At 38.9% G+C, this 19,531-nt stretch overlaps 1 protein-coding gene across 1 annotated transcript; it reads left to right on the top strand.

Moving 5' to 3' along the window:
* The first annotated feature begins 1,812 nt into the window (after window positions 1–1,812).
* LOC109276369 (uncharacterized) lies at window positions 1,813–3,107 on the top strand. The gene is made up of 2 exons (XM_053895640.1): window positions 1,813–1,884; window positions 2,199–3,107. Exon 2 carries the CDS (start codon window positions 2,207–2,209, stop codon window positions 2,924–2,926), a length of 720 nt encoding a protein of 239 aa, XP_053751615.1. The 5' UTR covers window positions 1,813–1,884; window positions 2,199–2,206; the 3' UTR covers window positions 2,927–3,107.
* Window positions 3,108–19,531: the final 16,424 nt, after the last annotated feature.

Genomic DNA, 19,531 nt, shown 5'->3' with positions numbered 1-19,531 from the left:
TGCACAAGTACTTCACAAAACACAATATTCAAATAGCCAATGAGCATTGCTCAATTTCATTAATCATGGAGGAAATGCAAATTAAATCTATATGGAATACAGCTACATAGCAGAATAGCTCAAATGAAAAACACCTGGGGCGCCTGGGTAGCTCAGCCAGTTAAGCGTGTGACTTCAGCTGGGATCATGATCTCATGGTTCGTGAGTTCGAGCCCCGCATCAAGCTCTGCACTGACAGGAGTCAGCTTAGGATTCTTTCTCTCTCTCTCTCTCTCTCTCTCTCTCTCTCTCCCTCCTCTGCTCATGCTCTCTGTCTCAAAATAAATTAAAAAATTATCACACACACACAAAAAATTAAAATGAAAACCAACTGGCAATGCAAAGTGTTGGTGAATATGCAGAGGAAATCTCTCATGCTGTGGAGGTGTAACTAATATATCAAAATACATGTACAGAATAGTTATAAAGGCACCATTTGTAAAAGCCCCAACTTTAAAATCACCAGCATTAAAATGAATGAATTAAAAAAATAAATAAATAAAAATAAAATGAATAAATAAAATATGGTATATTCACACAGTGAAATACTCTATAGCAAAGAGAAGGAAAGAACCACAACTACACTCAACAATATTATAAATGGATCACACAAACAATATATAAAACAAACAAAAAATTCCAGACACAAAAGATTACATAATTTATGATTCATTGATATACATTTCCAAAGCAAACAAATTATATTGTTAGATGTTCAGATATTGTTTACACAATGGAGAATGGTAACTAAATGAGCGTACAAATGGGGCTTTGGGGATGTTGGTATGTTCTTTTCTCGATCTAAATGACAATCACTTGAGTGCGTCCCTTCTGTGAAATTCATAGGACTGAACAATGTGACTTGCGTACTTTTTTGTGTATGTTTGCCCTTCAAAAATTTTACTTCAAAGTGTACTGAAAATCTACTCCAGAAACTACAAACATAATTTTAAGAGACCTAAAAAGTTAGGAGAGAAGACTGGGAATACTTCAGTCTGAATGTATCCCACCCCTCCTCCAATTTTAAAGTCAACACATCCCCTTCTCCTAAGTTGGGCAGCAGCCAGAACCACCAATCCATCAGGTGTGGCTTCAGGCTCCGTAGAAAATCCCCATAGAGAAAGTTGAGGCAAGCCTGTCCCTTCTCCGTGTGAGAGTTTTTTCAGAGAGTCCCAGGGCAAGGATTAAGCATGGCGTTTTCAAGCATGGCTTGACTTTCCAGTAACTGTAAGAATTTGCTCTGAAAATCTCTTTCCAGTTCATAGGAGGGATAGCGAATTACAGAAAGCACAGAGGTCACAATAAACTTATTGGAGGAAAAGCGCTCCTCACACCATCAGATCTGTAATTCTTTTTAATTTCTGTTTTGTTATTGAAGCATCTGCTTTATATCACTAATCACCAAGGAAATGCAAATAAGATCAGTAATTAAAGGCAAGAACTACCTCATTCGTTTTTCTATGCTCAGGACTGTGTTTGGTGCTCAGAGTCCGCTCAAAGTGATGAGCAGCCGAATATAGCGCAAGTAAGAAATTTACACGCTCCCTCAGTAAAAGGCAATCCCTGCATCTCGACTGGTTAATCAGAAGCAGATTTTGAAACTGGTAACGGGAAAGTTGACCTCAACTGACACTAGTCAATTCAGTTAATCTATCAGATAGGTACATCTCAGGGAGAAGCGCTGAAGACTTACCTTTCAGCACTCATATTCAGAAACCTGTGGGAGTTCTATGACAGTTGGAACTATACTGTTGATCAGAGTGGGTTGACTGACACAGGTTGGCACGCAGATTATAAAAAGAAGGAAACGACACAGAGTGTGTGCTGAGAGCAAAAGGGATAGTGGTATAGAGAACTTAATAACCTGTGGGAAGAGGTTGGGAAATGAAATGGGGTTGGGAAGAGAGATGGGCAAGGAAAAATCAGAAGGGGTTAGCAAATGAAAGAACAGGAAATATTAGTAAGTGGGCATATTTTTTTTTTTTTTTGAACCCTCTCCTAAACTCTCTTCGGAGTTGTTCTCTCACCTGAGACAATTGAGTTCCCTCACAGAGACCACCTAATAAGAGAATAGCAGAGATGGCACAAACGGGCAAACTGGGCTAAAAGGGGCAAAACTACAGTCATTCTTCCTCCCTACTTTGCTTTTGTCTTCCTAGATTCCAAGATGGCTGAGACTACTAAACTTTGGGGTATGGCGCCTGTCATACTGAAGATGAGCAAAGACCCCACAAACTTCTACATAGGGCGGTCACTCTGGTTCAGCATTACTTTTCTTTACGTTTCAGTTGTGTATGTGGTGCAAATCACCTGGCTTCGTCTGTTCCGAGACTTCCAGTGCCACGGAAACATCTCCAAAGTCTGTCTAGCAGAATGCTACGAGAATCACTTCACTAGGCCTGTGTTAGGAGTTTGGTATACGGTTGGCTTTGCCTTTTCCACCATCTTTTTTGTGATGGAGTTTTTGGTCTGTCAGAGTGTGCGTAAACTGACCAAGATATTTAGGAAGGAATCTTTAGGAAAGAAGCCTAGCGACACTCACGGCAACACGGAGTACGTGAAGGCAAATGAAGATGAAATTTTTGACTTATCCCGGGAAAAGCCCCTGTTGGCAATGTATCTTGTCTACTTTCTGATACAGTTGTCTATACAGGTGATCTTCTTGGCCATTCTTATTCACTATCACCTACCACTGATTAAAACCCCCATTTGGTGCAGTACCCCCATGTGTCATGGGCCCTATGAATGTGTGCTATTGGGGACACAGGAAAAGATGATGTCCATTATAATTCTGGCTACATACTCCGTGGTCATCATGATGTTTTGTATTATGTTCTTCCTGTACACCATTAACACATACCTAGCCATGGGACGTAAGTTTCTCTGAGGAACACAGAGGCTCTATGACATCCTCAGAGTAGCCCTGATGATTATCACTGATTACAAAACGTGGAATGATTGCAAAGGAGGCCTGTAGCAGTCTCATTCTGGAAGAATACATACTTCATCCTTCTTTCACAGTCCCCAGGACCTGCTGGTTTTAGGAAAATAAAACTTGGATACGACAAGCCTGCTTTCTTCTCTTTGGGGTAATCAATTTTTCCTAAAGAAAAAATTAGAATCATTTTCAGAGGATTATAAACGGAGGACTGAGAGAGCATTCCACCCTACCAGTTTTGATATGCGATCACAGTGAAATTTTAAGGGCTATTCTTTTCCATTTTGTTGGTTAGTAACTTCAGATTGAGATTAAGGGGATTTACATAATGAGAATTTTAGAGGGAGGGACACAGTGGAAAACTACAGATAATCAAACGTCATAGCTTCTTTAGTATATTTAGAATCATATCTACTACGTACAGCGTTCTTCAATCAGTATCTTCTGGGATTTCCTACTTGAGTAAGACTTCAGTGCAGACGTTTCAATGAAGGTTAATACCAAATATGTTGCAAAAATAGAAAACATAAATGAATAAGAAAAAAAGGAAACAGTATGTCCTCAGAGCTTCAAAGTAGATGATTTAGCTTCAGATGTGTATTAAGGAAAGGGAGAGAAAGGAAACAGAAGCAGCACATGTATTTCTGTACTTGAACGGCATCTATTTCCCTTTGGCACTTTATTTCGTCATTACCAACTACTAGCTTATTTACAGCAAGTTGCACCAATTTATGTAGAGGTGATTACATTTGAGAAGCGAATTCTTCATAGAACAATTGAAGATTCTCCGTTGGTAGATTTAAGTTATAAATGCAGGCACTGCTGCTGTTAGTGGGGGTATGGATACATTTGGGGGCTGCGGAAATAGCCTACGGATCTTTAGTGAGCAAGGAAAGTTGTTCCTTATGAACCCAGGTGCTCACCACAAAATAAACAGCAACTTAGAAGACGAGATTAGATGCTATTGTGTGGATAGATGTATTTATAGAGTCAGGCATGGGCATGCAGTACTAGAATGGAAGCCTGAGAATCCCTGTTAATGGATCTCAGTTTGAACTCCATCCAGAGTCAAGTGAACTTGCAGGATGAATGTCTGGTGATTGGTGTGCCCCTCCCCTCAAGCTCCTCTTGTTATGCTACCTGTAGATTACGCTTTAGGTGATCCCAGATGTCTATAATTTCTGACACAGGAAGACAAGGCACAAGCCAAATGATCTCCATGGCCCATTTCAAATATATCTATATCATCTTCTCAATAGAAATTAAATACCTGTCATGCCATTCATTTGGCATGTGTAGGTAATATTCGTCCAATTTTCTCCATCATCACTCTCACTCTTTACTATTACATGATTATATCCCACTTGGATCTCAATAATAGCTGTCTTATGTTGACCACCTCCCAATACCGTTGCCATTTCCATGCTTTGGTTCCTCATTGTCCTAAGAAAAATCTTAAACTGTTTTTTTTTAATGTTTATTTATTTTTCGAGAGAGAGTGAGAGAGAGAGAGAAGGAGCACGAGAGAGGGAAGGACAGAGAGACAGGGGGACAGAGAATCCAAAGCCGGCTCTGCGCTGACAGCAGAGAGCCAAATGTGAGACTTGAACTCAAGAACCTGAGATCGTGACCTGAGCCAACACCAAAGTCGGACACTTAACTGACTGAGCCACCCAGGCGGCCCAAAAGTTTAAATTCATAATTTTTTTTTTTTTTTTTTTTTTTTTTACAAAACTCTACTTTGTTAGCTTCCTATTTAGCAATCCAGTCTTGTTTTTGACCATGACCTCCCAACACATCCACACTTCACGCTCCATCCAGGTGTTAGAGTGCCTTATAATGCAATGCTCTTTTTGACTTCTCAGACTTCACTCAAGCTCTGCTTTCCAACTGTGACCATTTTCACAACAACCCTGATTCCCATTCTCTGAATCTACCTAACTTCTGCTAGTTCAGCGTAGATGTCACCCCCTGCAGGAGGACTTCCTGGCTCTTCCAAGTCTGAGTGAAGAGAACTCATTCTGTGATTCTGTGTTCTTACCTAATCCTGACACTTGTAGCCATGAGTGGCTTTTTGCCTTTATCACCAAGATACAACCTTTTCGTGACAGACAATATGTCTGATTTGCTTCCTAACTTACACATAAGGTTAAAACACATTGTATACATTGAATAACTATTTGCAGATAAAATTCTTAAATGAAACAGGGGCACCTGGGGGGCTCAGTCGGTTAAGCATCAGACTCTTGATTTCGGCTCAGGTCACGATCTCACAGTTCATGAGTTCGAGCCCCATATCAAGCTCTGTGCTGATGGTGTGGAGTTTGGGGTTCTCTCTCTCCCTCTGTCTCTCTCTGCCCCTCCCCCACTTAATTGCTTTGTCTCTCTCTCCCTCTCTCTCAAAATAAATAAAATCAACGTTAAAAAATTATTAAATGAAATATTACTGTGGCCCATAAAGTACTGTTAGAAATACCAGTATATCATATAAAGAAATCTTAGAAGGGCTTATATATCCAACTGTCCAAATCTTTTTCCCATTTTTATTGGATTGATTGTGTGATTATTACTGAGCTTTGAGAATTCTGTATATATTCTGGATACAAGTTCTTTGTCAAATTACATAATTTGCAAATATTTTCTCTCAATCTGTGATTGGTCTTGGCATTCTTTCAATGGTGTGTTTCACAGAGCAAAAACTTTCAGTTTTGATAAAGTGAAGTTCACGAAATTTTTCTTTTAGGATTTATTGTATCTAAGAATCCTTTGCCTAACTGAAAGTTGCGATGGTTTCTATGATTTTTTCCAAAAAGTTTTCTAGTTCCACAATTTACAGGTAGATCAATAATTGGATTTGAGTTACGCTCTACAGAAGGCATGGGAAGAGCTTCCTTTTTAAACACTGATTCCATTTTTTTACACTATTTGTTGAAGAGGGTATCTTTTCTTTATTGAAGGGTTATTGTGTCTCTGTGAAGAATAACTGACCATATTTGTGAGGCGTATTTCTGCACTCTCTACTCTGTTCCATAGTCTCTGTTGGGCTTTTCACCATTCCTATACATTCTTCATTACCGTAGACTTAAAATTAGCCTTAAAATCAGGTTCTGTGCATCATCCAAATTTGTTCTTATTTTTCAACAATTTTTTGGCTAGTCTAATTACTCTGCCTTCCCATATGAATTTTAGAATGCACTTGTTGCTGTCTTAGATTTTGAGCCTATTTCGAATCTACTGAATAATTTGTGCCAAATTGACATCTTGACCATATTCACTCTTCCAATTTATGAACACAATTTCTCTCTCCACTTATTTAGGTCTTCTTTTTTTAAATCTCTTTTTGATTCATGTTTTGTAGTTTTTAACATGAAGATCTTGAACATATTTTGTTATATTTTTACCTACATACTTTATTTTTCCTGGTGCTGTTATAAATGGTACTTTAAAATTATTTTATTTCCAACTCTTTATTGTATATGTATGTATGCAGGATTTTGTATGTCAACATTATATTCTGCGACTTTACTAAATGCATGTATAAGTTCTAGAAACTTTTTTTTAAATTCCTTATGGTTTTCTGTGCAGGCAATAAAGTTGTCTGCAAATAGAGAAAATTTTAGGTTTTCCTTTCTAATATATATGCTTCATATTTCTTACTCTTGCTTTATTGCACTGGGTAGGTATTCCACTCTAATGTTGGGTAGGAGTGGTGACATCAGACATCATTGTTTTCTTTCCAATTTAAAAAGTAGTTAGGGGCAGGCACCTGGGTGGCTCAGTCGGTTAAGCATCTGATTTCGGCTCAAGTCACGATCTCATGGCTCATGAGTTCAAGTCCTGCGTTGGGCTCTGTGCTGACAGCTCAGAGCCTGAGCCTGCTGGGAATTTTGTGTCTCTGTATCTGCCCCTCCCTGGTGCTCTCTCTCTCTCTCAAAAATAAATAAACATTAAAAAATTTTTAAAATAGTTATTAATTCTTTCACCTTTAAGTATAGGGTTGCTGTAGATGTATTTGTAGATGACCTTTCCTTAGATTAAGAAAGTCCCTTTCTATTTTTATTTTCTGAAGATTTTTATTATTTATGTATGTTAAAATTTGTCAAATGCATTCTTTGCATTTCTGATTGCATTTAGGGCTCACCCAAATAATCAGGATAGTCTCCACATCTCAAAATCTTTAACTTAATCCCATCTGAAGGGGCGCCCAGGTGGTTCAGTCAGTTAAGCCTCCGACTCTTGGTGTCAGCTCAGGTCATGATCTCACGGTTTGTGAGTTTGAGCCCCATGTTGGGCTCTGCAGTGACAGTGTAGAGCCTGCTTGGGATTCTCTCTCTCTCTTTCTCTCTGCCCCTCCCCTTCTCACACTTTTTTTCTCAAAAATAAATAGATAGACTTAAAAAAAAAATCCCATCTGCAAAGACCTTTTTTGCCATGTGAGGTAACCTTCAGAGGGCCCAGAGAACAGGATGTGTATATGTTTTGGGAGCAATCATTCAGCCTACTACAGACAGTGAAAAGAAACACTGAGAATAATTACATAGCAGCAACAGGTGCAAACAGGGACTGTTGTAGGCAAACCGGAGTATACCGTCCCATATTTGGAGGCAAGTTGGGGAGCCTCAGGTTTCTGAAATGTTCTTCCATAAGCAACCGTGAAACAGGAAGCATGGATAACGGTCACTGTCCATTAAAGAGAGCAAGTTGCAGAGGAAATAATTATCCTTGAGATAGAGGCAGGAAGCTGCTGGTCCACACAACACCTGTGTGTGTATCCTGCGGGATGCAGCCCAGCACAGGATATAGGGATGTGGTGACTGTGCAAAAATCAGCCTTCACAACCACATGCAACAGTCCTAGATAGACACTGATTTTATAAGAAGATGGGGCAGAGAACGTATTTGTGAAGAAGTTTGGAATTCCAAAAAAGAAGCTACATTTGAGTCACTGAAAAATACTGTCTCCTCCTTCCCCTAACAGTGCCTTTCATGGAACAGACATTTTTATTTTCGATAAAGCCCAACATTAATTTTTTTTTTCTTTCGTGGGTTGTGTTTTTGGAGTTGTACCCAAATCTCAATGCCAAACTCAAGATCACTTAGATTTTTTGTTTTCTTTTGGACGTTTTAGAGACGTAGATTTAGATGTAGGCATAAGATGTATTTTGAGTTAATTTGGGGGAAAGGTGTAAAATCTGTAGAGCTATGCTATTGTTTGGTTTGGTTTTTTTTACATATGAAAAAAACAAATACTTGTTGAAATGCCTATCGTTTCTTCATTGCACTGAGTTCGCTGATTCTTCAAAGACCAATTGACTATATTTGGATAGGCCCATTTCTGCCTTCTCAATCCTGTGTGAGCAATTTGCTGAGTTTATACAGCTAAAATGTGAGAAACTAAATTTGGACCCAGGTCCCCTTACGCTGGAAGCGTAGCTTTCGGCCACTGCTGTTTGGCAGAACATATCTTTCTACTGCTGTTTGGCAGAAAATATTAAACATTTTGGGGGGAAATTCAACAAAAGGATAAAACTCCCTGGGCAGTAAACTTCTACCTTCACTTTTTTCAACTTGCCTTCACCAATCTTCTTCCTGACCAACTGTGGACGACAAAGTCAAGGGAAAGCCTTTGGCTTACCTAGCTTGTCTTCCATGACTTATAATGATTCCTGCTTCTCATAACCAACAAAATTTGTTTTTGTATTTGACCCAAAGTGTGTTCCAAATTCCAAGTGAAAGGGTAGAGCAGGCACGACTGGCCATGCACAGCTGTAAGTTCCTAACTATTCGGGTTTCCTATACCTGATCTTTACATGTGATCCTGTCCGGCTTCTAACTCTCCCCACTTGTGTTCATCATCTTATTTCCACCACCACTTCACACCTTGAACTTTGGGTAGAGCTCCATTTTCTCAGCAATATCCTGCTTTCTCTGGATTTGTGGCTCCCCTACTTCTGGTTCCGTCTCACCTACACCGTCTCTGGCTTTCTGGGGTAAATCCTCCTTTGGCTTGGTTTGATCCATGGATTCACCACTACAAACAATGTTTTCATCAGAATCTTACTTCAGAAAGGTAGTGTCCAGCATGGCTCCGATATCTAGAGTGCCATGCTCCAACCACATAACTATTTTCTTTTTTTTTTTTTATGTCTATTTATTTTTGAGAGAGAGAGACAGACAGAGAGTGAGCCGGGGAAGGGGCAGGGAGAGAGGGAGACACAGAACTAGAAGCAGGCTTTAGGCTCCGTGGTGTCAGCACAGAGCCCGACACAGGGCTCGAACTCAGGAACCGTGAGATCATCACCTTTAGCCGGTCAGAAACTTAACCTACTGAGCCACTCAGGTGCCCCCACATTACTATTTTCAATCTTACAAGCCCCACGAATTTTATTTATTTGTGGTCTCTAATCAGGTATAATGTTACCTTTAGATGTCATTGGCCATATCATTTTCAAATCTTCACAGGGATTAGATATAGCAAGTCTGAAGATGTTTAAGGGAGGAAAAACTCCGAGGAGTGATACCAATGAAAAGAAAGCCATCAATAGTGATATATCAAAAGATACAACTGTTTCAATCTGAAATCAAATAGTGAAGGAGCAAACAGGTCAACATCCCATTTCACTATAGTTCCAATGGTGTACAGTCAAGGTCATTTATAATGATGACTCTTGAGTGGTTAAAACATAATCAGTTATCTTCAGTATATTCCGATTAAGAAAGAATGAGGGGCACCTGGGTGGCTCTGTCAGTGTCCGACTTCACTTCAGGTCTTGATCTTGCTGTTCGTGAGTTTGAGCCCCGCATTGGTCTCTGTGCTGACAGCTCAGAGCCTAAAGCCTGCTTCTGTCTCTAAAGCCTGATTCTGTCTCCTCTCTCTCTACCCCTCCTCCTGCTCATGCTCTGTCTCTCTCTCACAAAAATAAACATTAAAAAAAAAGAAGAATGAAAATAAATCACATCTTTAGAAAGATGTTCGCCAAAAGTGTGAAAGCGGTAAAACAAAACAAATTTTTAAAAACACCTTATAACGGTAATTAAATCGCTTGAAATATTCATCTTGAGAAAAACGATAGTCGATGAAAATAGTTAAAGAAATGAGAAAGAGAAAAGCAGCCCGTGACACCTGGGAGCTGGCCTGATACTCAACAGCTCAGCCTTGGCTTTCTCCTGTCCAACATAAGAAATTTCACAAAACGCTGGCACTCAATAAGGCCGCTCTATGTGACCATGACGGATCGAGATGAAAACAAGACCATTCCACAATCAGGAACACCCAACAAAAGTATAAACACTGTTCAAACCACAAAAATGACCATGTGTCCTCTATTATGGCCAATAGGAACGACTGCTTCTTCTTTACTAAATAAAGCCTTAGCCTGTCCCTAGTTTTCCTTTCTTCCAGAAAAGATTTGTGAAAATACCCAGTCATACAATTATCTTCATTTCCTGACAGCATCCAATCCAAGCCCTGCCTCCTTAAACTCCCCCGCAAGTCACCCAACACAAGCTCAAATCTTATAACAAATTATTTCTAATATATCTGTAGGAAGCACCACAAGATTCCCCATGGAGTGCATTTCTGCTCACTGCCAAGAAAAATAAACGCACTTTCTTTAACTTCAGGTATGTTTGTGGTAGTCTATGGATGGAGGACATTGACAGAGGGTAGCACGGTATGCTGTTTAAGAGACTGTTGTCCTTTGAATCCCGGTTTACACCAGCTGTTTAAATTAAGTAAATTAATTTTTAATCTTTCAGCCCCAGTACCCTTATTGGTAAAAAAAGAAAGAAAGAAAGAAAGAAAGAAAGAAAGAAAGAAAGAAAGAAAGAAAGAAAGAAAGGGCAAGAGGGGAGTAAAAAGTATATCTTTTACAAAATTGGGTTGAAAATTAAATATACAAGTATCTGTTGCCTTGTTTTAGCTGTTAGAATACCTGGGGTGCCTGAGTGGTTCAGTCGGTTAAGCATCCGACTCTTAATTTTGGCTCAGGTCATGGTCTCGTGGTTCACAGGACCGTGCTGACAAGTGCAAAGCCTGCTTGGGATTCTCTCTCTCCCCCTCTCTCTGCCGCTTCCTCTCTCTCTCTTTCTCTCTCTCTCTCTCTCAAAAATAAATAAACACACATTTAAAAAAATCATTCCTCTAAAAACAAAATTTATCCCACATAACAAGTTCAGTCTGAGATCATCTAAGGGTTCACTCAATGACTTGCTCAGTGACTTGTTGACTCCCAGACGCCACAGACTCAAGTGACTAAAACTTGATGGTGGTAGATGGCAATGCACATAGAAGTGGTCTGGGCAAGGGCTAACTCCTAGTTTGCGGAGATGTATCCTAAACTTCCCCTCCTGCTTCTTGCACCCATTAGGATGGGTCTTCTTAATGAAGACAAGTTTGGAGAAATTGGAACACTCATACGTTTTTGGTGGGAATGTAAATCGGTATAGCCCTTATGGAAAAAAATATGGAGATTTCTAAGAACACTAAAAACAAAACTACCATGTGCTTCTGCAACCCACTTTGGGGTGTGTATCCCAAAGAATTGAAATCGGGATCTTAAAGATATCTGCACCCCCATACTCGTAGCAGCATTATTCACAATAGTCAATATATGGAAAGAACCCAGGTGTTCATCAATGGATGAATGGCTAAAGAAAGTGTGATATATACACACAATGGAATTCAGCCTTAAAAAAGAAGTAAATCCTGGGGCGCGGGGGTGGCTCAGTCGGTTGAGCATCGACTTTGGCTAGGGTCATGATTTCGCGGTTTGTGAGTTTGAGCCCTGCATCGGGCTCTGTGCTGACAGCTCAGAGCCTGGAGCCTGCTTCGGATTCTGTGTCTCCTTCTCTCTCTTCCCCAACCCCACTTGTGCTCTGTCTCTCTCTAACAAAAATAAATAAATCTAAAAAAAAAAAAAAGAAGAAGAAGTAAATCCTTCCTTTCCCCTATGTTCATCTGTTTTGCCTCTTAAATTCCACATATAAGGGAAATCATATCCTATTTGTCTTTCTCTGACTGACTTATTTAGCTTATTATAATACACTCTAGTTCCATCCACATTGTTGCAAATGGCAAGATTTTATTCTTTTGATTGCTGAATAATATTCCATTGTACATATGTACCACATCTTCTTTATCCATTCATCAGTGGATAGACATTTGGGCTCTTTCTATAATTTAGCTATTGTTGATAGCACTGCTATAAAGGTTGGGGTGCATGTTCCCCTTCAAATCAGCATTTTTTTAACGTTGGGATAAATACCTAGTAGAGAAATTGCTGGTTCATAGGGTAGTTCTATTTTCAATTTTTTGAGGAACCTCCACACTGCTTCCCAGAATGGCTGCACCAGTTTGCATTCCCACCAACAGTGGAAAAGTGTTCCCCTTTCTCCGCATCCTCGCCAACATCTGTTGTTAATTTTTGGCCATTCTGACAGGTTTGAGGTGATGTCTCATTGTGGCTTTGATTTGTATTTCCCTGATGATGAGTGATGTTTAGCATCTTTTCATGTGTCTGTTTGCCATCTTACTGTCTTCTTTGGAAAAGTGTCTATTCATGTCTTCTTCCCATTTCTTCACTGAATTTTTTGGTTTTTGGGTGTTGAGTTTGGTAAGTTCTTTATAGATTTTGGAGATTAAGCCTTTAGCAGATATGTCGTTTGCAAATATCTTCTCCCATTCTGTCAGTTGCCTTTTAGTTTCGCTGACTGTTTCCTTCACTGCACAGAAGCTTTTAATCTTGATGAGGTCCCAATAGTTCATGTTTGCTTTTGTTTCTCTTGCCTCCGGAGACGTGTCTATAAAAAGTTGCCGTGGCTGAGGTCAAAGAGGTTGTTGCCTATTTTCTCCTATAGGATTTTGGTGGTTTCATCCATTTTGAATTTATTTTTGTGTATGATGTAAAAAATGGTCCAGGTTCATTCTTCTGCATGTCGCCGTTCAGTTTTCAGAACACCATGTGCTGCAAAGACCGTCTTTTTTTCCATTAGATATTTTTTCTGCTTTGTCAAAGATTAGTTGGCTGTAAGTTTGTGAGTCCATTTCTGCATTCTCTAGTCTGTTCCATTGACCTATGTGTCTGTTCTTGTGCCAGGACCATACTGTCTTGATGACTACAGCTTTGTAATACAGCTTACAGTCTGGAATTGTGATGCCTCCAGGTTTGCTTTTCTTTTACAACATGACTTGGGCTATTCAAGGACTTTTTTGGTCCCATACAAATGTTAGAATTATTCATTCTAGCTCTGTGTAGAATGTTGGTGATATTTTGATAGGGATTGCACTAAATGCATAGACTGCTTTGGGTAGTATCTTAACGATATTTCTTTTTCTAATCCATGAGCATGGAATGTTTTTCCTTTTTTGTGTGTCTTCAATCTCTTTCATAAGCGTTCTATAGTTTTCAACGTACGGATATTTTACCTCTTTGGTTAGATTTATTCCTAGTTATCTTATGGTTTGTTGTGCAATTGCAAATGGAATTGATTCCTTGATTTCACTTTCTGCCCCTTCGTTATTGGTGTATAGACATGCGACCGATTTCTGTACGTTCATTTTCTATCCTGCAACTGTGCTGAACTCATGTAACAGTTCTAGCAGTTTTTTGGTGGAGTCTTTTGGGTTTTCCACATAGAGTATCATGTCGTCTACGAAGAGTGAAAGTTTGATTTGTTCCTTGCTGATTTGTATGTGTTTTATTTTGTTTCGTTGTCTGATTCCTGAGGCTAGGACTTCCAGTACTATGTTGAACAACCGTGGTGAGAGTGAACATCCCTGTAGTGTTTCTTACCTTAGGGGGAAAGCTCTCAGTGTTTCCCCATTGAGGATGATATTAGCTGTGGGTCTTTCATATAAGGCCTTTATGATGTTGAGCTATGTTCATTCTATCCCTACTCTCTTGAGGATTTTTACCAAGAAAGGATGCTCTATTTTGACAAATGCTTTTTCTGCATGTATTGAGAGGATGATGTGGTGCTTATCCTTCCTTTTATTAATGTAGTGCATCACATTGATTGATTTGCAAATATTGAACCACCCCTGCAGCTCAGGAATAAATCCCACTTGACCGTGGTTAATAATTCTTGTTGGATGTGGCTTGCTAGTATCTTGTGGAAAATTTTTGCATCCATGTTCAACAGGGAAATTGGTCTGTAATTCTCCTTTTTAGTGGAGTCTTTGCCTGGTTTTGGAATCAAGGTAATGCTGGTCTCATAAGGTGAATTTGGAAGTTTTCTTTCCATTTTTTTTTTTCTTTGAAAATAAAACAAGAGAAAAACATAGAGGGAGGCAAGCCATAAGAGACTCTTAAATGCAGAGAACAAACTGTGGGTTGCTGGATGAGAGGTGGGGGGGGGGGGGTGGGCTAAATGTGTGATGGGCATGAAGGAGGTCAGTTGTTGGGATGAGCACTAGGTATTATATGTAAGTGATGATCACTAAAGACTACTCCTGAAACCAAACCAAACCAAAACAAACCTTTTTGGATGAAGGCAGTATGCCTAAACACATAAGCAATAAGATACTTAATATTTTTATGAAATTGTGATCAATTTTACCATTGTGTTTACACTTAAAAGATCTTTATATACAGGGGCGCCTGGGTGGCTCAGTCGGTTGGGCGTCCGGCTTCGGCTCAGGTCATGATCTCACGGTTTGTGGGTTCAAATCCCGCGTCAGGCTCTGTGCTGACAGCTCAGAGCCTGGAGCCTGTTTCGGATTCTGTGTCTCCCTCTCTCTCTGCTCCTTCCCCACTCGTGGTCTGTCTCTCTCTCCCTCAAAAATAAATAAACATTAAAAAACATTTTTAAAAAAATCTTTATATACATTCTTCAAGTTTTTAAACCTAGGGTGCTGACTTGACAATTAAGTTTGGTTAGTATAAATTGTCAGTTAAAGCTCTAGGATGTGTTTGGTAGAAAATGGTGTTTTAAAGTATTAGGATAATTAATGAAATTCTATAACTTTCTACATCTGCAGTTCATGCTATACTATAGAGAAACAGCCTTTGTGATATATATATATGTGTATATATATGTATATACACATATATATATTTACACACACTATATATACACACTATATATACGCACACTATATATATACATTTTATATATACATTATATATACAGTGTGTACATATATATAGTATATATATATATAGTATACTCTTACAAAATGTCAAATGGAAGGAATGTGCTAAGTTCTCTTCTTATTGCACTAAACTTTAATATAATTTTATATTTTAATATGTCAGTTTAAATACGGTTATTACAAATTTTTAAAAAAAGGTCAATCCTGCCACTTGTGACCACATTGATAAGTCTAGAAGACATTATACTATGTGACTTAAGCCAATTGCAGAAGGACAAATACTGCATGATTCAACTTATATGAGGTATCTAAAATAGTCAAACTCATCGAAGCAAAGAATACAATAGTGGTTGCCAGGGGCTACGGAGTAAAAGAAATGGGGAATTGTTGTTCGATGGGTGTCAAGTTTTATTTACACTACATAAATTCTGGACATCTGCTGTACAAGAAATACAGTATAGCTAACTATACAGTTCTGTACACGCCAAAATTTGTCAAGAGGGCAGACCTATGTTAAATGTGCTTCACACACACACACACACACACACACACACAGGAACTTGGGAGGTGTGGGGCATGTCTATTGATTGTGGTAATGGCATCATGCATGTTTGCATATGCCCAAACTCATCAAATTGTACACATTAGATATATGCAATTCTTTGTGTATCAATTTATACCTCAATAAAGATGTTAAAACTTTTTAAATAAAAATTAAAAATAATAACCTATGGTGGAAAGAACATCTGGCCACCTATTAGTCTAGATTCCAGTTCTATCTAGAACACAAGCAAATTATGTTTTCAGGTAAATTACTTGTTCTTTCTGTTTATTTACTTGTAAAATGATGGGATTGAAACAGATTAGCAAAAAATATGTACTATTTGTTTAAAATTCTAATTTTTTGAGTAGTTGGCATTCAGATTTGTAAGAGTTGCCTTTTAGGCAAGAAACTATGGGCAAAACTGTATGCATTCTCATTACTTACCAGATAATTTCTTTTAAAGTATCTGGACCTGCATTATTTAAGCAGTAAAAAATATACATTAGAAATATCTGGGCTGAGTTAACACTTAAAATCAAATCCTTGGATCTTGAATCATTATAAATTAGATAAAATCAGAATCTAAGTTCATATTCATTGGACTAACCATTTGGAAGGGTGTAGTGTCCTCTCAACAAGTGGAAAATCAGGCTAATCTTCAAGTGATCAATGACATAGACAAGCATCATAAATCTGTGACATCCCAGCTCTTACGTTCCTGATAAAAATCGCCTTTAGAAAACTTTCTGCCTCAATCAACATGTCAGAGGAAATTACACCCAACATTTAATCATTTCTTTGGGTCTTAAAGACATCTCTAAGGTGCAATGGCAGAAAATACAAAAGGAAGTCCTTGTTAATTTCTCACAAGGCCACATGAAGTTATGAAGGCAGAATTAGGCAGGGAGGACAGATCTGATTCAGCTACAACAGATATATCTTAACTGCAGTGATCAATCAGAAGCACTAGGGGGTCTCTAGCAAAGAATGGGCATGATATGGTTGAGGGTATGGGGCAAAGCATCAGGTAAGAAGGAGCAGAAAAATGACAGGAGGCAGGCGTTGCTGTAACAAAGTTTAGCAACTTCGTAATTGTGCTGAGCACATCTCCCATTGCCATGTGGAGATCTGATGCCAAAGACAGCATCTTCTAAAGGGTTCTTGTTTTCATTGTTCTGATGAGAAGCTGGAGTCCATTCATTAGCACTGCTCTCTGTTCTCTTTCACTCTCAACCAGAAATTACGGTCCTTGGTCCTTGAGAAATTAATGGCCTCTGGTCCCACACCTACCTCCAATTAGTACCGAGGCAATAGGTGAAAAATATGTTTGGAATCGTGCAAACCTCCGGGGGCAGGTTAATGTCCTCATTAAGCCTGAGACTTCAGAAGAGTTCTGAGCTGTGAAACTGTACCCTCTGTTGAATTATCAACAAAACCAAGGCCCCTGGCACTTCGGGTTATTGCCTGGCCCAAGAGGCTGAATAAATTGGGAAAGTTAAAAAGAAGAAAAAGTAACTCTGATAAGTTACCGTAAACAAGAAAGCTTTGCAGGCTCACTAATGTAACAAACTGAGCTCAAATAAGAGCAGTAAAAATAAAAATCAAACTACAGATTTCCCAGAACATTTTATTCTAAAAGTCTTCAAGATAGGCTTTTTAAAAAGATACCTTTAGACTTTTTTTTTTTATAAATTGCAAAAACAGAACAGAGTCCCTGTATACCCTTTACCCAACTTCTGTTTATGTTAATATCTTACAGAACCATCAGATATTTATCAAAAGAAATGATGGTACATCCTAACATTGGTCTAATACTATTAACTAAATTCAAAGCTTGTTTGAATTTCACCCGTTTTTCCATTGTTTCTCTGCCCAAGGATCTAATCCAGGATTGCACATTGGATTTCGTTTTGTCCTCTCTCCTTACTTTCTTCCAACCTGGAACGATTCCTCAGTTCTTCTTTGTCTTTATGACTCTGACATTTTTTGAAGGGGGCCCATCAGTTAAGGGTGGGCTTCTCCGGTGATTTCTCACTATGAGATCGAGGCTACGCACGGTTAGGAGGGATGCTGCAGAGGTAATGTACTTCTCAGTGCACCACATCAAGGGGCACTTAACGCTGATGTCTATCACTGGTGGTATTAATGTTCCTCGCTCGGCTAGGGTCATGGCAAGCTTTTCATCATGATTTTCATAAGTGAAGAAAGAGACCTTTAATGAGAAAACCAAGTGAGATTACATAGCCTAAATGCAGGGTCTGGCTCCAAAGTTCATGGACTTTCCAAAATTCACCATGTTCTTCCTCTTTAGTGGGAACGATATTGAAAATTCCCTTTAGGGCTTATAAGCCAAGGAATACAGGCAGCTTCCAGAAGCTGAAAAAGGCACAGAGTGAATTCTCTCTTAGAGCCTCCAGAAGGAATGCAGTTCCCCCCTGCATCTTGTATGTTCCTAGTCATTCCTAGTACCTCATTCTCGTGCCTAGCAAAGACCCTGGTTAGAGCCTATAATTATCTGTGAACGAATAAAGAAATTATATACCCCCCCAAAAAAAAGAAAATTCCCTTTATTTTTTTAACTTTTCCTCTAAGATCCCTAGATGAGTAAAACTGACTAAAACTGTTGCCCATTATGTGTTACTATGTGCTTTCCGAGCTCTAGAAAAAGTGAAAATATGATTCAAATAAAAATGTTCGAAAATTAAAGTTTGTGGTCTCTCAATGAAAGGGGGTATTAAACATTAGAGTTTTGTACTTTCTTCTGAGCCAGTTTTATGTTTTCTGATGATCCAAGGCCAACATAATTTTGTATATTGGCCAGCAAAAACAAACAAGCAAAAACAATGCTGTGAATGTGGATATTAATATTTTCATCTCGGAGATTTGGACATAGGCTGAGAAACAAAATTAAACAGTTTTGAAGGAAATTTTCTTCAGAAAATCAGTACTAATAATTTTATAACAATGATTATGGTCAGCCCCCAAACTGGAAAAATAAGAATAGATTTCCTTACTTTACCTCACTCTCATGTCTTCCCACATCAGTTATTTACCTGAAATAATCATTGTACCTACTCTTAGAATGTATCACATAGGGGTGCCTGGGTGGCTCAGTCAGTTAAGTGCCCAACTTCAGCTCGGATCGTGATCTCACAGTTCGTGAGTTGGAGCCCTGCATCGGGCTCTGTGCTGACAGCTCAGAGCCTGGAGCCTGCTTCGGATTCTGTGTCTTCCTCTCTCTTCCCCTCCCCCTGCTTGCTCTCTCTCTCTCTCTCTCTCTCTCTCTCTCAAAAATAAATCAACATTAAAAAAAAGAAATGTATCACATAGAATTGGGGCACCTGGGTGACTCAGGTCATGAACTCATGGTTCATGAGTTCGAGTCCTGCTTGAGGCTCCGTGCTGTCAGCTTGGTATTCTCTCTCTCTCCCTGTATCTTTGCCCCTCCTCTGCTCATGCACTCTCTTCCTCAAAAATAAATAAATAAAATTAAAAAAAGAGAAATGTATCGCATAGAATAGACCTGAGAGTCAACTGGAAAGAATTCTACTCGGTGGAATTAAACCGTAATGCAACAAATTAACAGAACACATTACACAGTAAAAATAAAATTGTTTTCAAGTAATTTGTATCTGTTTTCCCTTTTTCCATAGCCAGAATATATTTCCTGCATATGAATTCATATGTGAAGCCACCATGCATACACCAGTGCACATTGAGTTTCAAATTGCTCCCGGGTTTTTCTCTCATTTGGACTCACTGAGTTACATGCTTCGTTATGGGGAAAAAAGACGGGCTTATCTCTCTTCAGCGTGTCCTGATGGAGAGAACTTGAAACTACAAAGGATATGGAAGAGAGTGTAGCCAGTTCATTCGTTAAGCCACAAATATTTTGCAAGTTAATATGTGATCATGAG

The sequence above is a fragment of the Panthera pardus genome, unplaced genomic scaffold (assembly GCF_024362965.1).
Source record: "Panthera pardus isolate Hobbes unplaced genomic scaffold, ASM2436296v1 HiC_scaffold_6, whole genome shotgun sequence".
In the NCBI taxonomy this organism is placed as follows: Eukaryota; Metazoa; Chordata; class Mammalia; order Carnivora; family Felidae; genus Panthera; species Panthera pardus.
This window is presented reverse-complemented; position numbering and strand designations above follow the sequence as displayed.

Coding starts and splice junctions, on each gene's coding strand:
- LOC109276369 (XM_053895640.1), top strand. CDS start 2,207: ATGGCTGAGACTACTAAACTTTGGGGTATGGCGCCTGTCATACTGAAG.